General features: G+C 40.7%; 2 protein-coding genes across 2 annotated transcripts; one reads left to right on the top strand and one right to left on the bottom strand.

The window, feature by feature from the left end:
* Positions 1 to 712: 712 nt before the first annotated feature.
* sh3bp5a (SH3-domain binding protein 5a (BTK-associated)) lies at positions 713 to 13473 on the bottom strand. Its single transcript, XM_079368729.1, has 9 exons — positions 13001 to 13473; positions 12506 to 12568; positions 10028 to 10156; positions 4718 to 4882; positions 4378 to 4508; positions 4040 to 4082; positions 3293 to 3509; positions 2804 to 3175; positions 713 to 1829 (listed from the first exon to the last, which is right to left on the bottom strand). Exons 1-9 carry the CDS (start codon positions 13082 to 13084, stop codon positions 1657 to 1659), a joined length of 1377 nt encoding a protein of 458 aa, XP_079224855.1. The 5' UTR covers positions 13085 to 13473; the 3' UTR covers positions 713 to 1656.
* A 1297-nt stretch (positions 13474 to 14770) lies between these two features.
* On the top strand, positions 14771 to 21711 carry mturn (maturin, neural progenitor differentiation regulator homolog (Xenopus)). The gene is made up of 3 exons (XM_079367806.1): positions 14771 to 15343; positions 18585 to 18707; positions 20214 to 21711. Exons 1-3 carry the CDS (start codon positions 15185 to 15187, stop codon positions 20319 to 20321), a joined length of 390 nt encoding a protein of 129 aa, XP_079223932.1. The 5' UTR covers positions 14771 to 15184; the 3' UTR covers positions 20322 to 21711.
* The last annotated feature ends 422 nt before the right edge of the window (positions 21712 to 22133 follow it).

Here is a 22133-nt window from a genome sequence, read left to right as displayed (position 1 = left end):
GTCATGTGCTACCATGACATAACAATGTAAAAGCTTAGAAAGCAACAGGGCAGACATCAGCCAGTGTGTGTTTAATGAACAGTAGGAGCTGAAATAGAAATGGGAGTCAGCAGGAAAGTTTCTAAGTATGTCAAGGGAACAAGATCCATTTAGGTCTCAGTTACATTTAACTTTCCTACCGAAGCTAAACCAATTGTCCTTGAATTCAAGTGGGTGTTTGTGGAAAATTGGAAGACAAACCTGCAAGTCTTTCTGGGATGTCTTGTTAAAAACATATAGGAAAGATCCAGAAAAAGATTTTTCCAGACTTCAAGTTGACAGTTGAGCTTATATATAGTGCTTTTATAGGCTTCAGACTACTGTCACACCTATCCATTCACAAACTGATGGCAGTGGTAACTATGGAGGGAGAACATCAGATGTAACTTATCACATTCATATGCATTCATACACTACCGATGAAGGGTCAAGTGTCTTGCCCAAGGACACATCAGGGGATTGCAGCAGCTGGGGATTGGACCCTCAACCTTTCAGACATCTCAACCACTAATCCACAGCCACCACATTGTCCTTTTAAACAGTAATGAGAGATGAAGCCAAAACATTTACTTTTCAGACATCATGGTGATTTTGATTCTAATATGTTGTTCTTAAATTCAACATATTCCCAATGGCGTTCATTAGAAATCGCATGTGTAGGCAATAAAATATATTTGTTCACATGTGGCACATGTTTAATGTTTGTTTGTGTTACACAACAACAGTAACCAAAAACATTGTTCATTTACAAGAATACAGGAGTATAAATATAGAATATCTGTACTACGGGGTGCTTCAGTTTTTTTCTCTAACAGGAAAACAAAGACAGAGAAAAGCATTCACTCAATCACTACAATCACCACCACATTGGATGGTAGGCTGCACGCAAAAATACATTCACTCACTTATTTACAGATCCAAATGGAAGACCATTGTTGTCTCAAATGTTCAGCCCCGTCTAAAGACAGCATCGTCTTTAGTTTAGTGCTCAGAGCGTAGCTTCACTCCATTTCCTCCTTTACAACCATTCCTCCATAACCACAATCACAGTCCCCACGAGCTACATCCCGTCTAAACTTAAAAGTAGGCGTTAAAGGAGGAGCTCGGTGAAAATACAAGTTACAGGTCCACATCTGACAGATTTTTTTTTTTTTTGTCAAATTTGGATCCACATCAGATTCATATGCAAAAATTAGACTTACTGGTCACGTTAATACAAACCTCTGTAAATGGTGCAAACAATAGCAAATGAATACTTTTTGATTTCCTTTGTCACACATCAGAAGCAGAAGACTACCTACACCATTGTTGAGAGGATTAACAGTCTCACTATGCAATATGCCAAGTAAAAACAAATCGTATTCTGCTCAACAACATCAAAAAATCTTCATGGCACAAAATCTTCTGCACAGATGTGTTTACAATACTAATGGGTTCATAGATATTCATGACAATGATGCACTGATTTTAAGGTATGATATGACGTCATGTGATGGAGACATAATGTCATGTCGGTGTGCAGCTTGCTGTCTTCAGTCTGTTTCTGATATTCAACCAAAGGTCAGTTTAAGTCACAAAGCAGTGCACAGTGTGAGTCTGACAGTTCAAAGATGCTCCTTAAACACTGTTAAGTATCAGTATGGTAGTTGCAGGGCTTGAAGAGGACATTTCTGGATTCATGTAAGAGGGGTCTTGTTCTTCCCCGGCGTCTCCTTCTTGTTGTGCTACAGTCAAGGTTAGCTTGGTCAAGCCAGCTTCAAGTTTCGCCTCCGCTCCCTCTGCTCTGTCACCTACAACAAACACACACACAGTTTGCATTCAAAAGTAATGGTGAGTGAATCTGCATGATAAACAAGGATGCACTTATAACTGTCATAGTAATTTTAAAACCAAACACTTATAATGCAGCGTTATCAACCAAATCAAATTTACTCTGTTGGACGATGGGAAAAACAATTCTCCTAATGCAGAAAAAAAGCGTATTTTGAGCTAACATCCCCAGTGTCAGTGTAATAGTATTTTCTTCCTCATGGCAACGAAGCTTCAGACTTGAGTCATTTTATCCAGAAATCATTCAATACTGATGTCAGCCTTTAAAAATCTACAGGACCCAACATCAAAGAAACCAGGAAGCTGAATTTTATTTGTTTGTTAATGTATTGATTCAGAGCTGCCCATTTTAACAACCAGATTACACGATGAAGGGCTACTACCAAAACATGGCCAATAAATGTTATTTTTTTATGAAATGGATGTGTGAAGACTTTTTCTATTCTAGATTAAGTTTTTGAAAATTAATCAGTCTTTATTTTCTCTTGGGAAGTGAGAATTGAAATATCATTGCTGTCAATGTGTGATAAAGTAATTGAAGTCATTTCCTTGTTAGCTTACCTACGCACAAGTTAATAGTTCAAATGACTATTTGTGAATTCAGATCAAATTCTGTCACATCCTGTTGTCAGTGAGAGGTATCCAGGTCTGATAGAATTGTTGATGTACAGACACAAAACAAAGGAGTAATCAACTTCTGTTAGAGCAAGGCCAGCTGTTCCTCCTGGTTCCATTTTTTTTTCCTATTTTAGGCTAATCAGGTCCGAGCTCCAGTTCTGGTCATAGCCGTGACTATTGATCTTCTAACCACACTCTCACAAGGAAAAAGCATATCCAACATATTACAAACTTTTTCATGACTTTTCCCCTAAAAAAAATGAAACCCCTAAAAGTATGAAGAGTCAACACACATGAACACATGTATGAAACACACCTCTCTCCTGGTCGCAGTCTGGAGAGGAAGCTCCACTGCACTGGCTGCGAGGGCCAAGGAGAGGTGAGGTGTGCCCAGAACCGCACAGTGAGTCGGGGTCATGAGGGCTACAGGGGTTCACTACCTCCAGGCTATCAGGGCAAGAAGGGTAGAGGACAGAGGGGGAGGAAGGAGGGGAGGACGGGTAGGAGCCAGTGATGTAGAGCGAGGAGGATGGGTAAGGACTGGGCATGTCCAGGGGGGTGTGGGCTGGGGAGGAGGATGTGGAGGGTGAGGACGTCACAGCTCTGGGAGAGGAGTTGGAGTGAGTGTCGGTCTCCTCGTCTGAGCTGCTACTGTGACTGCCCTCTTCGTCAATTGATACGGACACCACTGAAACACACATACACTCATTAAACATGCAGACACACAGATGAATCAACAAAACAAACACTGACAATGTGGGGTGGAGAGGGTGACGACGAATTAAAGAGCTTCAGTTTTACTCACTTGAAAGACCGTCTGACTCCATCTTAAAATTGGCAATGTCCTCATTTCCCCCGTCTCCCTCGGCACCAACACCCTGCTCCCTGGCTCCCATGGCGAGGGACCGCCTCTGGGCATGGATCTCTTCAGAGATGCTCTCCAGGTTGCGTAGTGCCGAGCGGTACTCTGCCTTAGCGACTACAAGTTTGCCTTGGCGCTCATCCACCTGGCGTTTCAGTTGCTATAGACAAACACACATTCAAAGGTTCTTTGAAACTACACTTCTTTAGCTGAACCCTATATGAATTATATACAATTTAAAATATGCCAATTATGCTTTTAAGCTTAAAAGAAATAACATTTTACAGTCAGGGACAGTGCTTTCATTCTAAAGTAAACAATTGTAAAGCTGTACTACTGCTACCTCACACAATAGCACTCATACTGTTCAGTGGTTTTTTTTTTTTTTTTTAGCTTGAAGCTTACTTAAGTGATATCTCAGGCTTACCAAATGTAGTGTCTAATGTCTATAGGTTAATGAGAATAGCAACAGTCAATGACAGTGCTGGTGCTAAATAAACAGTGCAGTTGCTGTTCAAAAGAATTCTCTAGCATATGTGCTCAGCTGTGCCTAAAAAGCACAGAGACCAAGGTCTAGAGATGTTTTTTTGGGGGGGGTTAAAACCAGCCTTTGACAGATTAAGGTAAGATTTAAAATCTGTTAAAAATCCGTTGATTCTCTTTTTTTAAAAAGCTTGCTAACATACATACCTCAAGGTGTAGGTAATACTTTGCTTTCAGTTCAAAATACGGCCTGCAGGGAGGAAAAAAAGAGAAGAAACACTCAGAGAGGGAGGAAGGAAACTTTGCCAAATGTCACTGGAGAAACTGCTGGGAGAAAAACACTCCTCTGTGAGCAGCCACATTCCTTGGCTCTTACAAAGGGAGCACACCCCAACATTGCAAAATCCACACATGAAACATCTGGATTGCATCAGATGACATACATGTAGCCCCCCTTTTCTCTTCCGAACACACAGCGAGGCCTCAGCAGGGAAAACAAGGGTAAAGTAAAAAGACAACATCAGAAAAGAAACAAAGGCACAGACCTGGATTTGTTGATTGTGCGCTTTAGTTTCTTCTCTAGCTGCCTCATGTGGCTTATACAGGAGTTGTAATTGGCTGCTGTTTTTCTGTGCTCTGCTTCACTGCGCGTCCTGGCCTGTTCAGCCTCCATCACCTGAAACAATCCAGCAAGATTTGAATCAACATAAGAAACAAATAAACTATCAACAATTCCAGTTTAATCTTTTTGAAAAAAAAAAATATATATAAATAAATCTAATTTCCCCTCTCACTGATGCCAGTCGTAGTCTAAACCTCTGCCTTGCATACTTGTAACCTGTGCATTGCTGGCTATTTTTCATCTGGCTTGTCTCATGTGCGTACTCGCTGTGTGGCATGATTGAGCATTTCCTGCCAGGCAGAGTCAAACTGTCGACTGTCCTCCTCCAACAGCCTCTCTTCGGCCAAAGCGATGGTCTCCTTTGCCGCTCGCAAGATCTCCACTGCCCGCTGGAACTCCTGGGTGGCCTTCTGAGCTTCAACCTGGGCCTATAGTTCAGAGAGAAAGTAGAGAGAGAAAGTATAATGAAAGTAAACGTAAAAGCGGGATTGCAACGTGTCCTGCATGAATATGCATACAGTTAACTGCCGATTGGTAAATAGCCATGCAGTAGGGCTCATTACAGTGTTTCCACTTCATTCTGAACTCATGGAAATGTGACAATGTTAAATTTCATTTTGTTACAACCTCAAACACTTACAATTTCATTTTGGTTACGGTTGTCAACCAGCAAGTTTGTCCAGTATTTGTTCTGACATGTCATGAGCGTAGTTTCTGTGAGTCTGTGTATTTGTCATCTATTCCCTCTGAAGGAACAGTGGTTGATTCTTGATGACATTCATAGAGCAGCAAAGCGATTTTGCTTGAATCCCACATGCAGTACTCACACTCACTGAAAGACAACCGTGTCTTGATCTAATAGACAAACAGAAGCTTTGTCGCTCAGGATTTGCCACATTGTCAGTGGGCTCTCCCTTCCCACAGTCACAGATAATTAGAGGATTATTTCTGTTGTGCTGGACATATTTGGACCCACTCTCTCCTCTCCAACAGGCAGAACTTACTCTACCGGTCAGTCCATTAGTTTAATACCAAGATTAAGCTTTTTTGTAGCTACAGCAAAGTATGTGGATTTAATAAAAATATATTAAAGTAAGTATAGAAAATCTGGTAATAAATCAAATGGAGACATATATATCAGGAATATTAATCGTAGCTAATCACTCCACCTGGATTGTTCCGGTAACAGAGGGGTGAGCATGGGAATTTTCTCTTCTTCAAATCAAGTGACAGGTCCCGGACAAGGGGAGATATTAAAGACATGACAATCAAAGAGACAACTTATGGAGTTGTGTCTGAGACACATACATCGATAGGATATATGTAACGTTACGAAACTGAACTAAACTGATAAAACACAAAATTAAACTACACTTGAAAGTTTTCTTCATGTGATGCAAAAAGCGTCATATTGCATCACATGAAGAAAACTTCCAGGCAAAGAAAAACATATTTTTCTCGTCTCAGGGCAAAATGAGGGTTGGATTCACGACCATTCAACACTACTACCATGTTTCTAATGATACAAAGCTTTATGCAAATGGGTGAAGTATCCCTTTAAGTAAAATATATGATAAGACCTGATACAAAACTAAACGAAATGATACAACATGATATGTTACAATTTGAAACAAAATGAAATAATATGCTACAATACAACACAAAAAAATCTCAAACAATAAACACAATGGAGACAAACAACAACATACTGTACTGCTAAAACAAAGAAGCACAAATGAAAGTACAGTAGCTCAAGCATGAACACAAAGAAACAAAACGGCTTTCCCATTTTCTTTGCACTCCAGTTACTTCAGCACATCTGTGAATAATTGCGCTCTAAGTTATCTGGCAGATCAATTTATTGTCAGAGACACCCAAAGTTATGCAACAACTGGCTGTCCTGCTCATACTTTACCTCTGGTTCTTTAAAATCTTTATGGAGCCAGAGTACATTTTGTTCTAACAGTTCAATCGGACACATTTCCCTTTAGTAAAGGGAAATCAGATACTGTGCATGCTGTGTGACCTTTTGACATTTAATAAGCTAACACTAAATCTGTCAGTGTGTGACTGATCTATATCTGAAACCAACTTGCTAGTGTACTTTGTTTTTCTTTCCTTGGGCATTTTGAATGGATGATTGTTGCAGCTAAACATTCATTTTCAGTTATGATATGAGTAGGCCATCTATTCATGTTATTACTATAGGCCATTTCAGAGTTTTAAATAGGAATTGTCTGAAACTTAAATGTGGGCCACTCTGAGGTTTGTGATGTCAACACAGACCACAAAAGAAAATCCATCTGCTATGAAAATACAGTTCAATTTGTCAAGAGGCACCTTTTGTTGGTGATGAGAAAACTAAGATATTATGATTTTATTTATTTCTTTTAGATTTAGAGTTTTTTGGGGGCTTTTTGTCCCTTTATTTTAGAAATAGGACAGTTGGAAGAGGGGAAGAGTGTAAGCAGGAAAGGAGCCTCATATCGGATTTGAACCCAGGCCGCCAGCTTGGAGGACTATATATATATATATATATATATATATATATATATATATATATATATACACACACATACATACAGTCGGTGCCCTGATATGAACTTTAATTAAACAGATATTTTCGCTGATTAAATTTCACATTTTAAATATTAGGACAAGTTGTTTTATTCTCTTGCATCTGCAGGACAGAGTCCAGGATGAATTTCCCCGAGGGGACAATACCATATATCTTATCGTATCTCTTTTCTTAACCACCACCAGTGTCTAGACTCCATTAAGGGGGTACCCTTCCCTGCTGTCGGCCTCATCACCCCTTCAAGTACATGAAGACATCATGACGGAGTCTAATCACCAGAGACATTGAATATTAAGCTTTCCAAAATTACTTGAATTAATATTGTTCACTCTTAATTAATTCTTTCACATTCAGGTGACACATATCAACATTGGCAGATACTTTGAGTTGTGCGTCTCAAACCCTAAATCTAAAATTTTATCTCACTTAAGCTTCCTTTTGGGACCCAAATAATCCTGAGGGAGTCTTTACTTACGTGGTGCTACATATATTACCTAGATGATAGTTATCTTTGTTCGTCTGACCAGTTATTTTGATGGTCACAATGTTTGTTTTTTTCAGCATTAAGAGCAGATGGAACTAAGACGGTTAACTTGGGAGAAATAAAAGCACAGTCATCCAGATTGCTACATTGCTAGCATAGTTAGCTGGGACGCTCCCGGAGCAGAGTGAAAGCATAGTTGGGTGAAAACTCTTTGAGGGTTCATCGCCAACAGCGTCAATATTAACTGCTTTACTCCCAAAAGGTCAGTGTAGTTCTCTCAGCTGTGACACACATTTTCTCATGACCTATATGTTACATTAACCCCTGTAACATGACCCTTACCACTGTCAGCCATGTTTATGATAAAGGTCTCATGACCTTTCTGTTACATTAACCCCTGGAACATGACCCCCACCACTGTCAGCCGTGTTTATGATAAAGGGTCAAACTGTGACGTGAACAAGCCCTGGTCTGCATCTTCTCTCACTAATTGCAGAAACCTCAAAGCATGTTTCTTTTGTATTGTTGGGTTTATCCAAGCGTCTAAGTGGTTAGATATGATATGCAGGTTACTAAAGAGGCCTCTGAGAAAGAGTAGAGACACAGAAAGGAAGAAGGAAGATAACGGTTTGCGATTAATCTGTTTGTTTGACTTATGGCGAAGATGAATGCCTCCTCTTCATCGCCCATCATGACCTATTTCCCAGGCTTGGTTGGAGGGGGGGGGGGGGGGGCAGGGATAACAGAAGGAGATGGATATTTGATGAGGACAAACCATAGGCAAGGAACCGAGGAAGAACTGAGACTTTAATGCTCTCAATAACTGTTTTTTTTTTTTTTTCGGTTCTTCATTGGACTTCCTGGAAAGAGCAGCAGCACACTTCCTTTCTCATGCAGAGTTGGAGTTTATTCATAGCGTTGTCAGTTTAGAGATGACCAAACATGGGGACTATTTAAAGGCTTTTGTGAATAAATAAAAAATGCACAAATGATCAATCTTAAGCGCCCTGGTGATTTATATGTTCTTGAGGTGGAGTGTGTGTGTTTTATTTAAGAGCCTGCTCCTTAAAGGACAGCCTGCATATTTACAAGCGGGGATGTCAGTTAATTCTTCGGATGTCATGAAGCCCACAAGATCTGAAATACAACGACACGCTGCCACCTCATATACACATGATGTTTGCTCATATCGTTTGACTCAACACTGCACTGTGTGTCAGACACTTTGATGTTGCCTGACTCGTTTGTCTCTGGAAATTCATCCCACTGAAAGATTTTTGGGAGTGAACAATGGAGGGTGACGAGGTAGCTAGGGGTGACTGAACAGACTAGTCGGGAGTGAGAGATGGGCACAAGGAGACAGACAGCCAGACAAACAGGCAGGCAGGTAGGCATCCATGCAGAAGAGATACAAAAGATAGGACAGTAGAGGCAAATTCCTATACACCCCCACCCAGACTGTTGGAATGTAGGGGGAAAACATTGGGGGTCTGAGATGGGTTTATGGGTGGGGGTAGGTGACATACTCGGTGTGTGTGTGCGTGTGCGCGTGAGTGTGTGTTAATTCTGGTGGGGTCAGTGGGGGTAAGAATTTGAATCCCTTTAAAGTAGGTCATGTATCAAATATTAAATACTCATCCATAAATCATTACCAGACAATAAGCCAGTTTAACCCAAGGCTTCATCCGTTTTTTCCTGTAGAAAGACCCTGGATAATCATACACAGAGACACAAACATACACTCACCGTATCAGTCACTAAAATAAGAAGAGTTCCTGATCCTTTTAACGTGCTTGCAGGTCCCATCAACATTTAAACCTCACAGTAGCCGAATACCTAACTCTCACATGTTGCTGTCAGAAGCAGAAGCCTCTGGCAGGTACAGTAGTTTGTCATACTGAGATAAGCAGGGACACACACACAAAGACACACGCACATACACAATCTATTTCAGCATGACAGCTCAGCTTTGACACACAAATGTCAGCCGTATGATGAATGACTCATAAGCTTCTTCGTTATTGGCTGAGAAGAAGGGGGGTGCTGGACTCAATTTCTCCTGCTACCCAATCAGATCAAAGCCTTAAAGGCTGGAAGAAATGGATGTGAAAGGACATGACCTGCTGCAGAGGGAACAGTACAGTTCAGTGTGGAGCTCCCCTTCTTTTTGAATCACCTGCAGCAGTGCAGTAAGCACGAACACATTAAGTCATGCAGAACGCAGGAAAATTTGCATGTCAGATCATGCATTAAAAAAAAAAATATTGCAAAGTCTATTGCAACTTTTCTTTAATCACACCACGCTGAGTCAGTTTCTTTGAGGTGCAAGCTTCGCACACAGAGGCTGACTTTAAAAATAAACACTGTGTGACTCTTCTCTCTTTAAGTATATAAGCTGAGCTCTCTAAACTTCTCACAGCTAAGCCTCAGGGAGCATGCCCTCACAATCACTCTGCAGAGCTCAGATTCACGACAGCGTAGTCCTGTGGATGTGAGCGTGTATGTTTGTACCTGTCTTGCTACTTTGCGGGCTTCCCAGTACGGCTTGGAGTCGTCCACAGCTCGTCCGATCCTCTTCACCTGCTCGTCCAGCTTCACCGTTGCTTCCACAAGCACTGCACGAAACCGTTGGCGGCAGTCCTGCACACACAAACACAATTGTTGTTGTTTTTTTCCACTTGTGAATAAACGCGCGACTGCGTCGTATAGTTAAAGTGTGAAAGTGAAAACTGGAGCAATTCTAGCAGCATGGTATGTTATTCTCTGTGTTAGACTTGGTCCAGACTGAAATTCTGAAAGACATTTACAGACCCAAGAAGATCAACACTAAATAAATGTAACATGTTCATTAGTCCAAGTATAACTTTGTATTTAGTTCTTCTTTGCAAATTGTTGTATTTAAACCTTCTATTCTACTATCAAAAAAATGTACCTGTAAAAGAATAGCGTGTTGCCATTCAAGCACGTTAGCTGCAGGTTTATTTTAGCATACATCTCAAAGCACTGTTACCCAAGATTACCGCCTCACAGAATTGTAAACTCAACATGTGACAAAAGATAAAAGATTTCAAAGAAGGTTCAAAACAGTCAACGTGCTAAACATTAGACACAAGTTAACTTGCTTTGTGGGCCGTGCTGGCTGGAATTCATTTGGCCTTAAGCCTTAAAAGTGGCTCTTTTAATTTGGGTCAACGCTCAAGAAATTCCTCAAATGCGAGGAAATGCATTTGCAGCAGCTGCCTTCTGTCTCCATCATCTTCCTGTTGTTTCACAGAGTGGAGAATGTTTTTCATTGGTGGGGAAATCTCTTTAAAACTGTGAACAAACATATGCATACGTGGAAAAATCTTCTTTTTTTGCATATATGGCAGAGTATGGTATCAGACTTGTTATTTATAAGGGAAGTATAATCTGTATAACAAGATTACTGGGGCAGGCCATTTGTCTGAATTGAGTGTATTGTGTGTTCTGTGTGTGTGAAAAAGTGTGTCTCTTCAGCTGTGTCTCTTATTTACAGAGGTGAGTTTGAAAGGCAGCAGCACCTGCATCCTCTTCCTAAAACTGACAGGAATACAAAAAAACCATAAACAGTAAAAGAAGGAAAATGGAGAGGGTGGTACGGGAAACACACTTCCTATGACATCATAATGTTTCCTTGACTTCCTGTCCTTGTACAGAGATAGTGACACAGCATGCAGGCTGGGACGTACACATTTCTGTATGCAGCCGATGCAGCCCGAACTATGGGCACATTATTGGACTAGCTGTGTCTAACGTGCAGATTTTTCACTTCAAGGGCACATGAAAGGTTTATTTTGTGTTTCTGTTGACATGACCACAGAACCTCCTTTCTGCACATGAAATAAAACTCATTGCCTCTGTTTTTCCAGAATCCTCAGAATCGTCCCCACATCGTCCTTAATTAACTCCAGGCTCTGCAGAAAAAAAACAGCCTGTGGCCGTCGAGGGACACTTTCCACATTCTTCAGCTCACTACATACTGCTTCAGTGTGCATCACCTTCTTCTTCTTCTTCTTCTACTGTTTGCTTATTTCTGTGTATATTTAATCAGTGACTACTACTTGATAACACTGTTGGTAGAAAAACCTGCCAACGCACTGTAAAAATACTTTTCCAAACGGATACAGAAAATACAGTTGATGTCCTAACAACAGAGATTCAAATAACCGGAATCTACAAGAACTGAGTGTTAAGCCCATAAACACAAATGACGCTTCCAACATTAACACACTGGTTCATCAATCCTCTCTTTTCTCTCCCATTCTGTATGTTATAAATATTCCTGCCTTGGTTTGTGGTGTTGCACATGAGAGAAGTTTTAAAGAGAAAATGAAGAGGCCTTCTTAGAGGAGAAGAAAAAAAAACGGGGCCTCCCCTGGAATGTTTTTACTTTTGCTGAACAGTAACTCCAATGGTACACATTTATTCTGGAACCACTACCCTACATATTTCTGTTGTTCCGCCCTGTATTTTACACAATTTCCTTTTTGAAATTGTAGGGTGTGTTCTTAAAGGAAGGAATTATTAACCTGTAGGGTAAACAAAGGCGGGCTCTTTGGGATTGAAATTGCTCCAAATATGCCATTCAGATTTCATATTTAAAAAGGAAATTGCAGATATGCCTCTTGTAGCAACAAGTTTAATACAGTGCAGACCTGATAATTGGGAGTGACAGTTGCTTGCCCACTTTTTCCCAAATTCCCTTCAGAAGTATAGCTACCAGATCAGGGACTTTTTGAGGACATTCCATATAAACACTGCCACAGCTTTATAGGCAAATTATTGAAACTCACAAAACTGTGTGTGTGTGGTAAATGAGATACATTTTGTTGCAATTTGTGACTTTTTAAACCAGAGAGAAGAATTGGTATTTTTCAGCCCAGCTAGAGCAGGATGTGTTTACCCCAGCAGGGAGGGGCACAAATGACAAAAAAAACACAGTGGCATAGGTGGTGTTTTTCGTCTTACCTCCAGCTCACTCTCCCAGCGGTTAATGTCATCTGTAGACTGGTTTAACTTCTCCAGCTCTCCCTGTTTACACAACACATGGCATGCATGGAGAAGGACAAGGAGAGAGGAACGGGAGGGGGTTAAAACAGATTTTGTCTCATGAGGCTGAACTCTGTGACTTTAGTTAACCGAATTACTGAGCACGCATCCCTGTGTCTGTGCATCCCTCTCTCTGTGTAAAGCATTTAAAGGGATTGATAACGCTTCCATCTCTTCCTGCCAATATGCATTACAGAGAAGTTGAAGCATTTAGTGACATTTATTAATGGAAGTGAAAAATGCATAATGTAGTACTAACAAATAAAGCAGTAGCTTAATATTTCACAATTTACAGGCTTTTACTAGCTGCATTAATTCCACGAAGAGTGTTTTTAGTATCTTTCAAATTTCATTTCATTTTGAGGTCAATGTCACTTTCACTTCAACATCTGGATCTGTTAACAAAATCCTTACCTGGATTCTTGGATCCACCTCCTCTTCCTCTTCAGCACACTGCGAGTCGTCCTCGCAACTATTCTCATTTTGTAAAGGATCCATTTCTCTGGAAATGTTTGGCTAAAGAAATTGACGGTCTCTTCAGCAGATGAAGCCCGACCCCGGAGAGGTGGACAGCAGCGGTGCTTGGCAGTGGTCCGCCTCACTAACCTTTACGCGGAGCACGGCGCATGCTTCAGCCTGTTTAAGGTTTCAGTGAGTCTAAAGAAGCAGAAAGTCCAGCTGTCTAGAAGGGCCCGTCTTCACGCTGAGAGATCCACCACGCACTGTGGAGGATCATAACCTCGGGAATCGAGGACGAACTGTGGAAAAGAAAGTGTTAGAGTAACCAAAATGATCCACAGGACTATTTCCTGGTAAGACTTTCAGAGTAAAAGTCTTTAAGAGCAGCCTACTATTGTCGGCACATTAAGCATTTTCTTTAGTTACTTAAAGATGCTAAATTAAATCAAAAGACAGTCCTACATTTAAACGGATCTTCAATCTATAAAAATTATTTTGGCTATTTATGAAATAATTCTTTGCAGGTTTGCAGTGGTCAGACAAAAACACATAGCACCTTTGAGCTGCTCAGTAAAACACAGCCTGATCTTGTGTGGCCACTCAAACGATCAGGGGTTAGAAGCCTTGCTAAAAAAAAGAAAAGAAAAAGGCACCTCATTGTTTATGAATGGGAGTTCTCTTTCATTTTCCTTAATAACTTTAATGTCCTTACTTGAGCTGGGATTTAAGTCACATGCGCTCTATTTAATGGCGTCGGCAAAAAGCATTACCCAAGGCCAAGGCCTATGCATTTTGTTGAATAATGTTAAAGGGCATATCATTTCTAGTGATATAATAACATCATAGTAACTGTAGGATATTTTGATTGCTCTTCTGACAATTTGTTGTCAAGCGTAGGCCTATGCCTTTTAAAAAAAGACATTTTATTTGTTTTCTTTTTCCGGTCGTTCTGCAGCGTGTCGTCAACCTGACCCAGTTCTTGCCCGGGGTTGTAAACTGGTTTCACTCGCCCTCTTGTGGTGAGGACTCCAGGGAGCAGTGAGGGACAGCCCAGACTGAATGCACAATGTCAAAAAGCATGCATGCTACATGCAAATAACAAAGTCTCAATGGTTCCCCACAAGACGTCAGCAGGACTTCTGAAAAGGAGATTTTTAGAACTCCATGTGAAAAATTAAGAATATGAATTATTATTATCAGTAGTAGTAATTGGCCTATTATCATTATTGTTATTGACTATTATTATTATATCTGGTACATTGAAATGTTGTGCTCAGTTTGATCAAATGAAATGCATAAACTCTTTCAAATTAAAAACCTATTTAAAAATTCAATTAAAACAACTTAATTGTCCCCGAGATGTATTTTTAGGCACATTTCCATAACTTACTTGTATATGAATAACATTTCTGATTGTAAGTAAGTAATTAAGTCTTTATTTATATAGCACTTTTAAAACAATTTGTTACAAGGTGCTTCACAAATGCAAAAAGTAAAAACAGGAAAACATGCACAAAGAAAAAAAAGTAGGCAAAGTAGTGGGCATGTAGGGGTCATTTTGTTGTTCATGGTTACTTGCTTGTTGCTTTTCTCTGCAAAATATTGCCTGGATTTATGCGAATATAATAATATATTGCAGTGACAGGCATTTGCTGCATCAACATCACGGTTCTATTCTTCACATGATCAATAATTCCCATAACATACGGATCGGATCATTCTACTTTTGCATGATATCAGAAGCTGAAAGTATGTTTTATCTTTGGGTGTGGGCCCATACAGCCTCACATACACTATGGACGGCTGCCCGGCTTCACTGTTCGTCATCGCGTTTTTTCCAGCGTCCTCCTGCGTCTGCATGTATGCGACCGACGGCTTGATTTCATAACGTGAGGAGGAAGAGAGGAATGGGTCTTTGAACACGGATGAACATCAGAACCGGTACACTCTATGCACCAGCAGTGTTATCTGTGTTCCCGCGCCATGCACACAGTGCTTTAGAGGAGATGCGGTAGTGAAGGCTGCTGATGCTGCTGTCCGATCAGCTGTTTTTTGCGTCTTAAGCATCATCGCCGTGACGGCCAGAGAGATCCAGATCAAGCTCCAGAGCCAGGGACACCGCAGACCGGATCACGCAGGATGGAGTTCAAGCACCTGGTGGAGGCGGCGGAAAAGTGGTGTTCCGGTAACCCGTTCGACCTCATCTTTGCCGAGGAGGACGACGAGAGGCGGCTAGACTTTTACGCAGAGCCCGGTGTATCCTTCTACGTACTGTGTCCCGGCGGTACCGACACTTTCGTAAGTGAGCCTCTGCAGGGCCTCTAGCTGTGAGTGTATGCTGTGTTCTTGTCTGTCTATGTGTTATCGTAGGTGTGTCGGGGCTGCGCAGGAGGTGGGGTTGTCCCGCTTGGTCACGGTTTTCTACCTAATGGACATTTGAAGAAAGGGAGGAGGGGTGGGGGGCTTTGGGCAAAGAATGCTGGATGATGTCATTTTCATTTGAATCCACACCCCGCACCCTCCCACTCTCTGTCGATGCTGGTTTTTTTTCTCCATCATAATCAACTGCGATAACCCTCTGAACTCAGCACCACCCGCAACACCACGAGAACCAGGTTACATTAAAACGAGGCCAGTTACTTTCAGAATAAAAGCTCTACTGTTAATCAAGTTCGATTGGAACCTACGCAATGAATTAAGGCTAATAGCTGTATGGAGAAAAATACCTGATTTCATTTCAGTTTCATTTATATTGCATTATTTCTCAACGAGCTCCAGTGAGTTCCAAAAGCTCAAATCCAGGTCGTAGACCACATGCTATATAATTCTGTCCACAGTTTATTTTTTATTTTATAGCAACATGCTTAGGTTCTGCAGACATGCAATAAGTAGTCTAACTCTCAATAACTCGGGTTGTATTTTCATGTATTTAACATTATTGTTATGTGTTACTGCTCTGATCCAGGACTGAACCCATGATGTTAAAATTAAACCCTGGACACTAATAAAGAAAGCACCATGTGCAATTTTAACCTTTAAAATAGTATGACTGCCTACTAATAGCAATATCAGAGTCTTAAATATATCTATTAAATAGAAAAGAAGATGAGGAGAAGATGGAGTGGACCAAGGCGAGGAGCCAGAGCATCTGTAGAGTCAACAACACATTATGTCACACCAAGCGTGCCTGTGTTATGTGTTCTTAGGAATCACCCTCGTCCATCCCACAAACTGCACAGAAAGGCTTCTTAGGGGCTTTCCATGACTGCAGATGGAAAATATAAACTTGTGAGTCCAGCCCCTGTGAAAGTGTCCCATGAAGAATATCTTGACAGAGAACGAAAACATAGCAGTGTTACAGAGTGTTACATAACACAGCTACACACTAGATGTAGTATTATTACATCATGGTGCAGTCCTTACTTATCCCACTTTCGACCCTCCATATTCCCCTGCTGCTGAAACTAATGCATGTCAAATGATGCAGCCCAAACACTCATGTACACACAGTCGCACGCTTACACGAGGCCACAAACACTGTTCTCTAAAATCAGCTAAAATAACTCTCTGACTGCAGGAGTCCTAAGATAGTTACTTTTGCATGATCAATACTGCTATCAACAGGACGTCCCACATGTTTTCTCTTTCTCATTCCTTTTTTCCCTCATATACACACAAGGCCTTCTCCCTGTTTACTTTATCTTTTATCCTCAACTCTGTGATCACTGTCCTGTTTTGTCACTAGAGGGTGCTGTGAGGCGAGTTCTAACATGATAACAGCCCAGCTACGCGTCAGTGTTTCCACCTCGGAAATTCTCACCCTCAGAAGAAGTGCTTGTAGTTTTTAGTCTGACACAATGTTTGTCAGCTGAGAAACAGGAGCCACTGGATTTGCTCTACGTGATCTGCTGAAAGATGACTTTTTGGTGACGTAGCAGAGGCACACCCTCACAGAGTCCATCCATCAGTGTCAGACTGGAACAAGCATCCCTCAGCAGTCCAAGGATGAGGGCTCAACATCAGGCTTGTCTGCACAAATCTTCACATGACTTTTCCATGACTCCTTAAACACAAAATACACACCAAGAAATGTAAAACCACATCCCTAAATATTTCTCACAATTAAATATATATTTGATAATTGAATAGTAATTTATAAACATAAAAACAGGTACATTTGGTTGATTACCTCACTAAAAACCATAAAATTATCCATAAATCATACATGGCATCACTTGATTTACCACTTCAACTGATTTAACAAGCCTATTGAATAATGTATTAAGTATGGTGTTCTTCATGCTTTGATTATGTATTAGAGTTGAACTACCGATCTTTCAACAGCGTCCTGCTTTTCCTTGAAGTCACAGCCGCCCCTAATGAAGGAATTTAAACTTTATCCTAGTTTTTTTAGGAACCAGTGTGGATGAACTAATAAGAGAGACATGTGATCTCTTTTTCTAGTCCTGTCAGTACACATACACTGTTTCAGACCAGCCAAAAAGTCTTGAGGGACTTATCAGAGCAGCCTCATAACAGAGAATTGCAAAAACACTATAGCAACAAATGCATGAAATAGCTTTTTTCTGAAACATTCAGAGACTTCATGTGCATGATTTTTGCAAGGTTACGTGGGAGAAAAGAGGCCATCCGAGAAATGTGTTATATCACCCAGATTCCTTACAGTGATGCTGGATGCCAGGAGGGTGCAATCTAGAGTAGCTGTATGTTAGGTAACAAGTCTCTTGTGTGATTGACGTTAAGAACAGTAACTCCAGTTCAATCAGGAGAGACAAGTGATATTAAGAAAAAAAATATTTATTACAATGAATAACATGAAAATGTGACTTGTCAGAAAGTGTTTGGCACTTGGACTCTATGGGCGGTTAGAAGCCACAAATCACAACATATGACGTAGAGCCTTTGAGTCCAATCAAACAACAGCAACAGTAAGTAAAGAGGGAATTGTTGTAAAGTTTATCCAAAACTCCTCCTGTCAACCTGCACTATAGTGAGGACTTTTGTTTCAAAGAATTACAACATAATGAACACTTTATAATTAGCCTTAAGTGACTAACAATGTAAGCATTGGTTATAATAAGCATAAGGTAATAATGAATACTGATTAATTCCTAGTATCAACTCAATAGCGAGGCTTTTTTCTTCTTGCACATACTTTGACAAATGTTCGGGTCGTTGTGTACAAACCTGTGTCCTTTGTTTACTGCATGTCCTTGATGAAATGTCTCTTAATCTGGTTTAATTGCTTTGCTCTAGTTTTTCGATGCATCACGGCCCCTGACCCAACTCAAGAGGTTCAACTTGTGAGGACAGTTAAACAAGAGGACTTCAACATAATTGAAGAGAATGTTGTCTTCATACTAGTTATTATTTATGTCGAAGATTTTTCTAAAACACTTACTTTTGACCACACATTTATTGTTCCCCCCCTAGTCACAGTTTATTGATGATTTTGGGAGAAGTATCTTTGGAATGACACCTACTTTTTTCTCAGTGAATCTTATTTCTGTGTCCATAGCACGTGTGGAGTGAAAGTGAGGACTGCCTTCCCTTTCTGCAGTTGGCCCAGGACTACATTTCCTCCTGCGGGAAGAAGACTCTGCTGGAGGTGCTGGAGAAGGTCTTCACGTCCTTCAGGCCTGTAAGGAAACGAAAGCTTGACACTCTGGAGTTACACTTTTTCTTTTTAACACTGCATGAACGCACAGTGACTTCTGCTTGTTGTCTGTTGTTGCATCTATTACAGCCCTGATATGTGCTACTCTCTTTCCTACGGACTAAACGCGCTGACCTCAAACAGAGTTGTCACATTTTAATGTTGCCTTTATTTTCCGCAATAAACAAAGTGGGGCGGAATATGCTAATTCTATTTTGAATCCTCAAAATAATCTTGTCTATTTGACATGTAGTAGTAGTTTTATTTTCGTTAACCTTCAATTAGTCACCTGCAATACAATACTGCAGTGGAGAGACAACAGGTTTTTGATACAAATACAAGTTCTGTGTTTAAATATGTCATTAAGGTGAAAGCACTAGCATTAGTAAGCATCACAGTTAGGAAGTTCTAACACCAAATTATATTCAAAGCACAGATAGTGAAAGTACCCATTATACAAATTGATCTTTTTAAAGGTCACATTGTGTGCAACTTACACGTCACCATGGTTTTTTTCTAAGATAAGATTAGATTAGAAAACTTTATTATTCTCTAGCAGGGAAGCTCATTTGCCACCTGCTCAGTTCATAGACACAACAAACAATCACAACAATACAATTACAGCACATATCAAGTAAATAAATAACAAGCACCACTGAAACCATTTGAATAATCACGTCCAGCCAGTACAGTCAGAAACACAACTAAAAAGCATGAATATGTGTCCGTAGCTTGTCTACAAACCCCTCACTTATAAGAAAAGTCCTCTCTGTATTTTGCCTTGTCGTGTGAGGATTTTCCCTTCATGGTATCACAAAGGGTGGTAACCCCCCAGACACTCCTACTGCTAGGTGTTCTGCCCTCTTAGTCTGCCATCTCAATTTAAACAATTGGGCGTGGTGCAAGAAAGCCAACGCCATCGAAACCCTTCCACAGAGGGGCGTGGTCACAGCTCATTTCCATTTAAAGATACAGACCCAGAAACAGCCTGTTCTGAGCAGGGCTTAATTAGAGGGGTTTATAGGCATGATAAAATACAGGATCAGGGTGTTTTTTTGGCAAGTTATTTTAAAGACATATTTTGGGGACCTCTACAACTTATTTACACTTGAAAAGGAGAATATGTGACCTTTGAGATTAGCATACAGACTATTAGAGTATTGATATGCATGCATTAACCGTAATACTTTAATGTAGAGGGACAAATATAATGTGCCCTCCAACTGAGATGGAAGAAATGTAAAGAAGCTTTGAATTAAGTTTCTCAAGTGAAGTAAAAGTACAAGAACAATATTCTTAATTACTTTCCCTGAGTAAATTCACTAGATGCCCAGAACATTAAACTAAAAATATTGACCTAATTATCTGTAGAAAACCTTTAAGCATGCTCTACTTGTTGCTGAATGTTTGTCTGCCTTCATATGAGACCGAAAACATTAGTGTTGTTGCAAATACACTCATATTAACATTACAACCTTCATCCCCTACCAGCTGCTGGGCCTTCCAGACTTAGAGGACGACAGTTTCGAGCATTACCACGCTGACATGGAAGGAGAACCAGGACCCGACCACCAGCAGATGGGGGTCAGCCAGCAGTGATGAGGCCAAGACGAGGCCTGCAGCTGGGGCAGAGCCTCTATGAGCCTGGAGTCGTGCGTCCAAATACTTAACAACACTCTCTATGAAAACACACACATAAACACACACAGAACATACCTATTTGCAGTCAACTCGCTAAAAATGCACCACCATGTTTTTGAATGTCTAAGTGGCTTTGCTTCCCAAAGAGTGCGCTCTGTTGCACTGTTTTAATCCCCCAACGAACCAAACAGACACACACACTCTAATACACACAAAAAGGTTATGTGAGAAGCAGCAATGTATGATATAAGTATCATAATGATTCACCACCTGGTTAGTTAAAGTTTCACCGCACAGCAATACATGGGCCTCAGCTGGCTTTGTTATGCAGAAATTCAGTCAGATGTTACTGCAGTACACACATTTCCCCCGTGGCTTCAGAGACGAATGTGAGAATTAACCTACTTCTCTGCCTGCCTGTTGACATGAAGGATACATGAGAACTAAATGAGAGTTGTAGTGAAAACTGACAGTTTGTGGCTGTTTGAGACGTTGGAGTGACATATAGGTGGATTGAGAGGGGAGGAGGCAGGGAAAAGGGGTAACATTTTCCACCTGACAGAAGGAGAGAAAGGAGAACAAAAGAGGTTCTCTGATCAGTAACATGTAAAAAAAAAAAGAACTCTTGTATAGGTTTCAAAAGACTTTTTCACATTGGCCCTTGACTTTGAAATCAAAGTGTGCAGCTTGAAGTAGCATGGATCATTTTGGAGGGGTGTTTCTAAAAGTTCAAGGCAGAGCCCCTCAAAGACCCGAAAGTCACATTTAAATCAAAATCCGTTTCTGTCATATGACTATCACAACAAAGGCCTGTGCTACAGTTTAAGCCCTGTTTTGGGTGTCTCATTGTCACATGACACTCTAGTTCTTCTATAAGTAGTCTTCCTTCCTGGCTGTTGGTGGTTCACAGTGTGCCCTCCTTTCTTAGCACAATCTGATAGGAAAGCTTCCTAAAGCTAGCCAAAACCTCGTTTGTGTGTATAGGCCTGTATTGTTATGATTTATTAGCTTCTGTCAAGGTTTCTCTTGATCATAAATTTAAAGAGTGCACACCCAAACCCGATATCACAGGAAAGAGAACATATTTGACAGGCACCCTCTGCCTACCCTGTAATCTCTTATCTCACAGTGTGTTGTTTTGTGTCACATCCAGTGCACTGCTATGCTTTAGTCCCTGCTGCTGTCCCCCACTTGATACACATTCAAGACTGTTTCAGAGGTTCCTCCTTAGCCCATTTATTTTGGCTTGTAAATGTTTTTTTCTTTATTGCCTATTTGAATGTTTATAATGCAGTGTATCTTCTGTTTGTCCTCTGTGTGAAATTGCTCAATAAACGTGTGAACAGAGTGTCGTTCAGGCGTGTGTGTTCATTGGCGTGAAAGGCTGGAGCACAGAGTGCCAAACATGGAGGGCTTTTCATTTTACGGAGTGGACTGGTGACCTGCTGCCGTGCCAACAGCCCGCTGGTGTTACTGGGGTTGACGTCACACGCCACCTGACGCGCCCACTCAGTTCTGCTTCAAGCTGAAGATAAGAAGGGAACCACAGACATGAAATCATGCGTTGGCCTTCAAAGTAAAAGCACAACAAAAATGTGCAGACATTTAAGCGATCGCTTTCTTATTGACCTCATTTTGCAAAAATTACATTAAACTGGCATGCATAGAAAAGTGTCCCAGGAGGTTTTTTATAGACTTCTTACTTAGGTGGACGTTGTTTAGCATTGACTAACAACAAAGTAAGGTTTTTCATCTGCTTGTGGTAAAAAT

This window comes from Symphodus melops, assembly GCF_947650265.1.
Source record: "Symphodus melops genome assembly, chromosome: 18".
Taxonomy (NCBI): domain Eukaryota; kingdom Metazoa; phylum Chordata; class Actinopteri; order Labriformes; family Labridae; genus Symphodus; species Symphodus melops.
This window is presented reverse-complemented; position numbering and strand designations above follow the sequence as displayed.

Bases quoted from the DNA above. Each gene is read 5' to 3' on its own strand.
- mturn (XM_079367806.1), top strand. From the start codon at position 15,185: ATGGAGTTCAAGCACCTGGTGGAGGCGGCGGAAAAGTGGTGTTCCGGT. The intron at 15,344-18,584 runs GTAAGTGAGCCT...CTGTGTCCATAG, and splicing joins CCGGCGGTACCGACACTTTC to CACGTGTGGAGTGAAAGTGA. The intron at 18,708-20,213 runs GTAAGGAAACGA...ATCCCCTACCAG, and splicing joins TCTTCACGTCCTTCAGGCCT to CTGCTGGGCCTTCCAGACTT.
- sh3bp5a (XM_079368729.1), bottom strand. From the start codon at position 13,084: ATGGATCCTTTACAAAATGAGAATAGTTGCGAGGACGACTCGCAGTGT. The intron at 4,083-4,377 runs GTCTGTGCCTTT...TCCTCCCTGCAG, and splicing joins CGCACAATCAACAAATCCAG to GCCGTATTTTGAACTGAAAG. The intron at 3,176-3,292 runs GTGAGTAAAACT...TGTGTGTTTCAG, and splicing joins GGAGTCAGACGGTCTTTCAA to TGGTGTCCGTATCAATTGAC.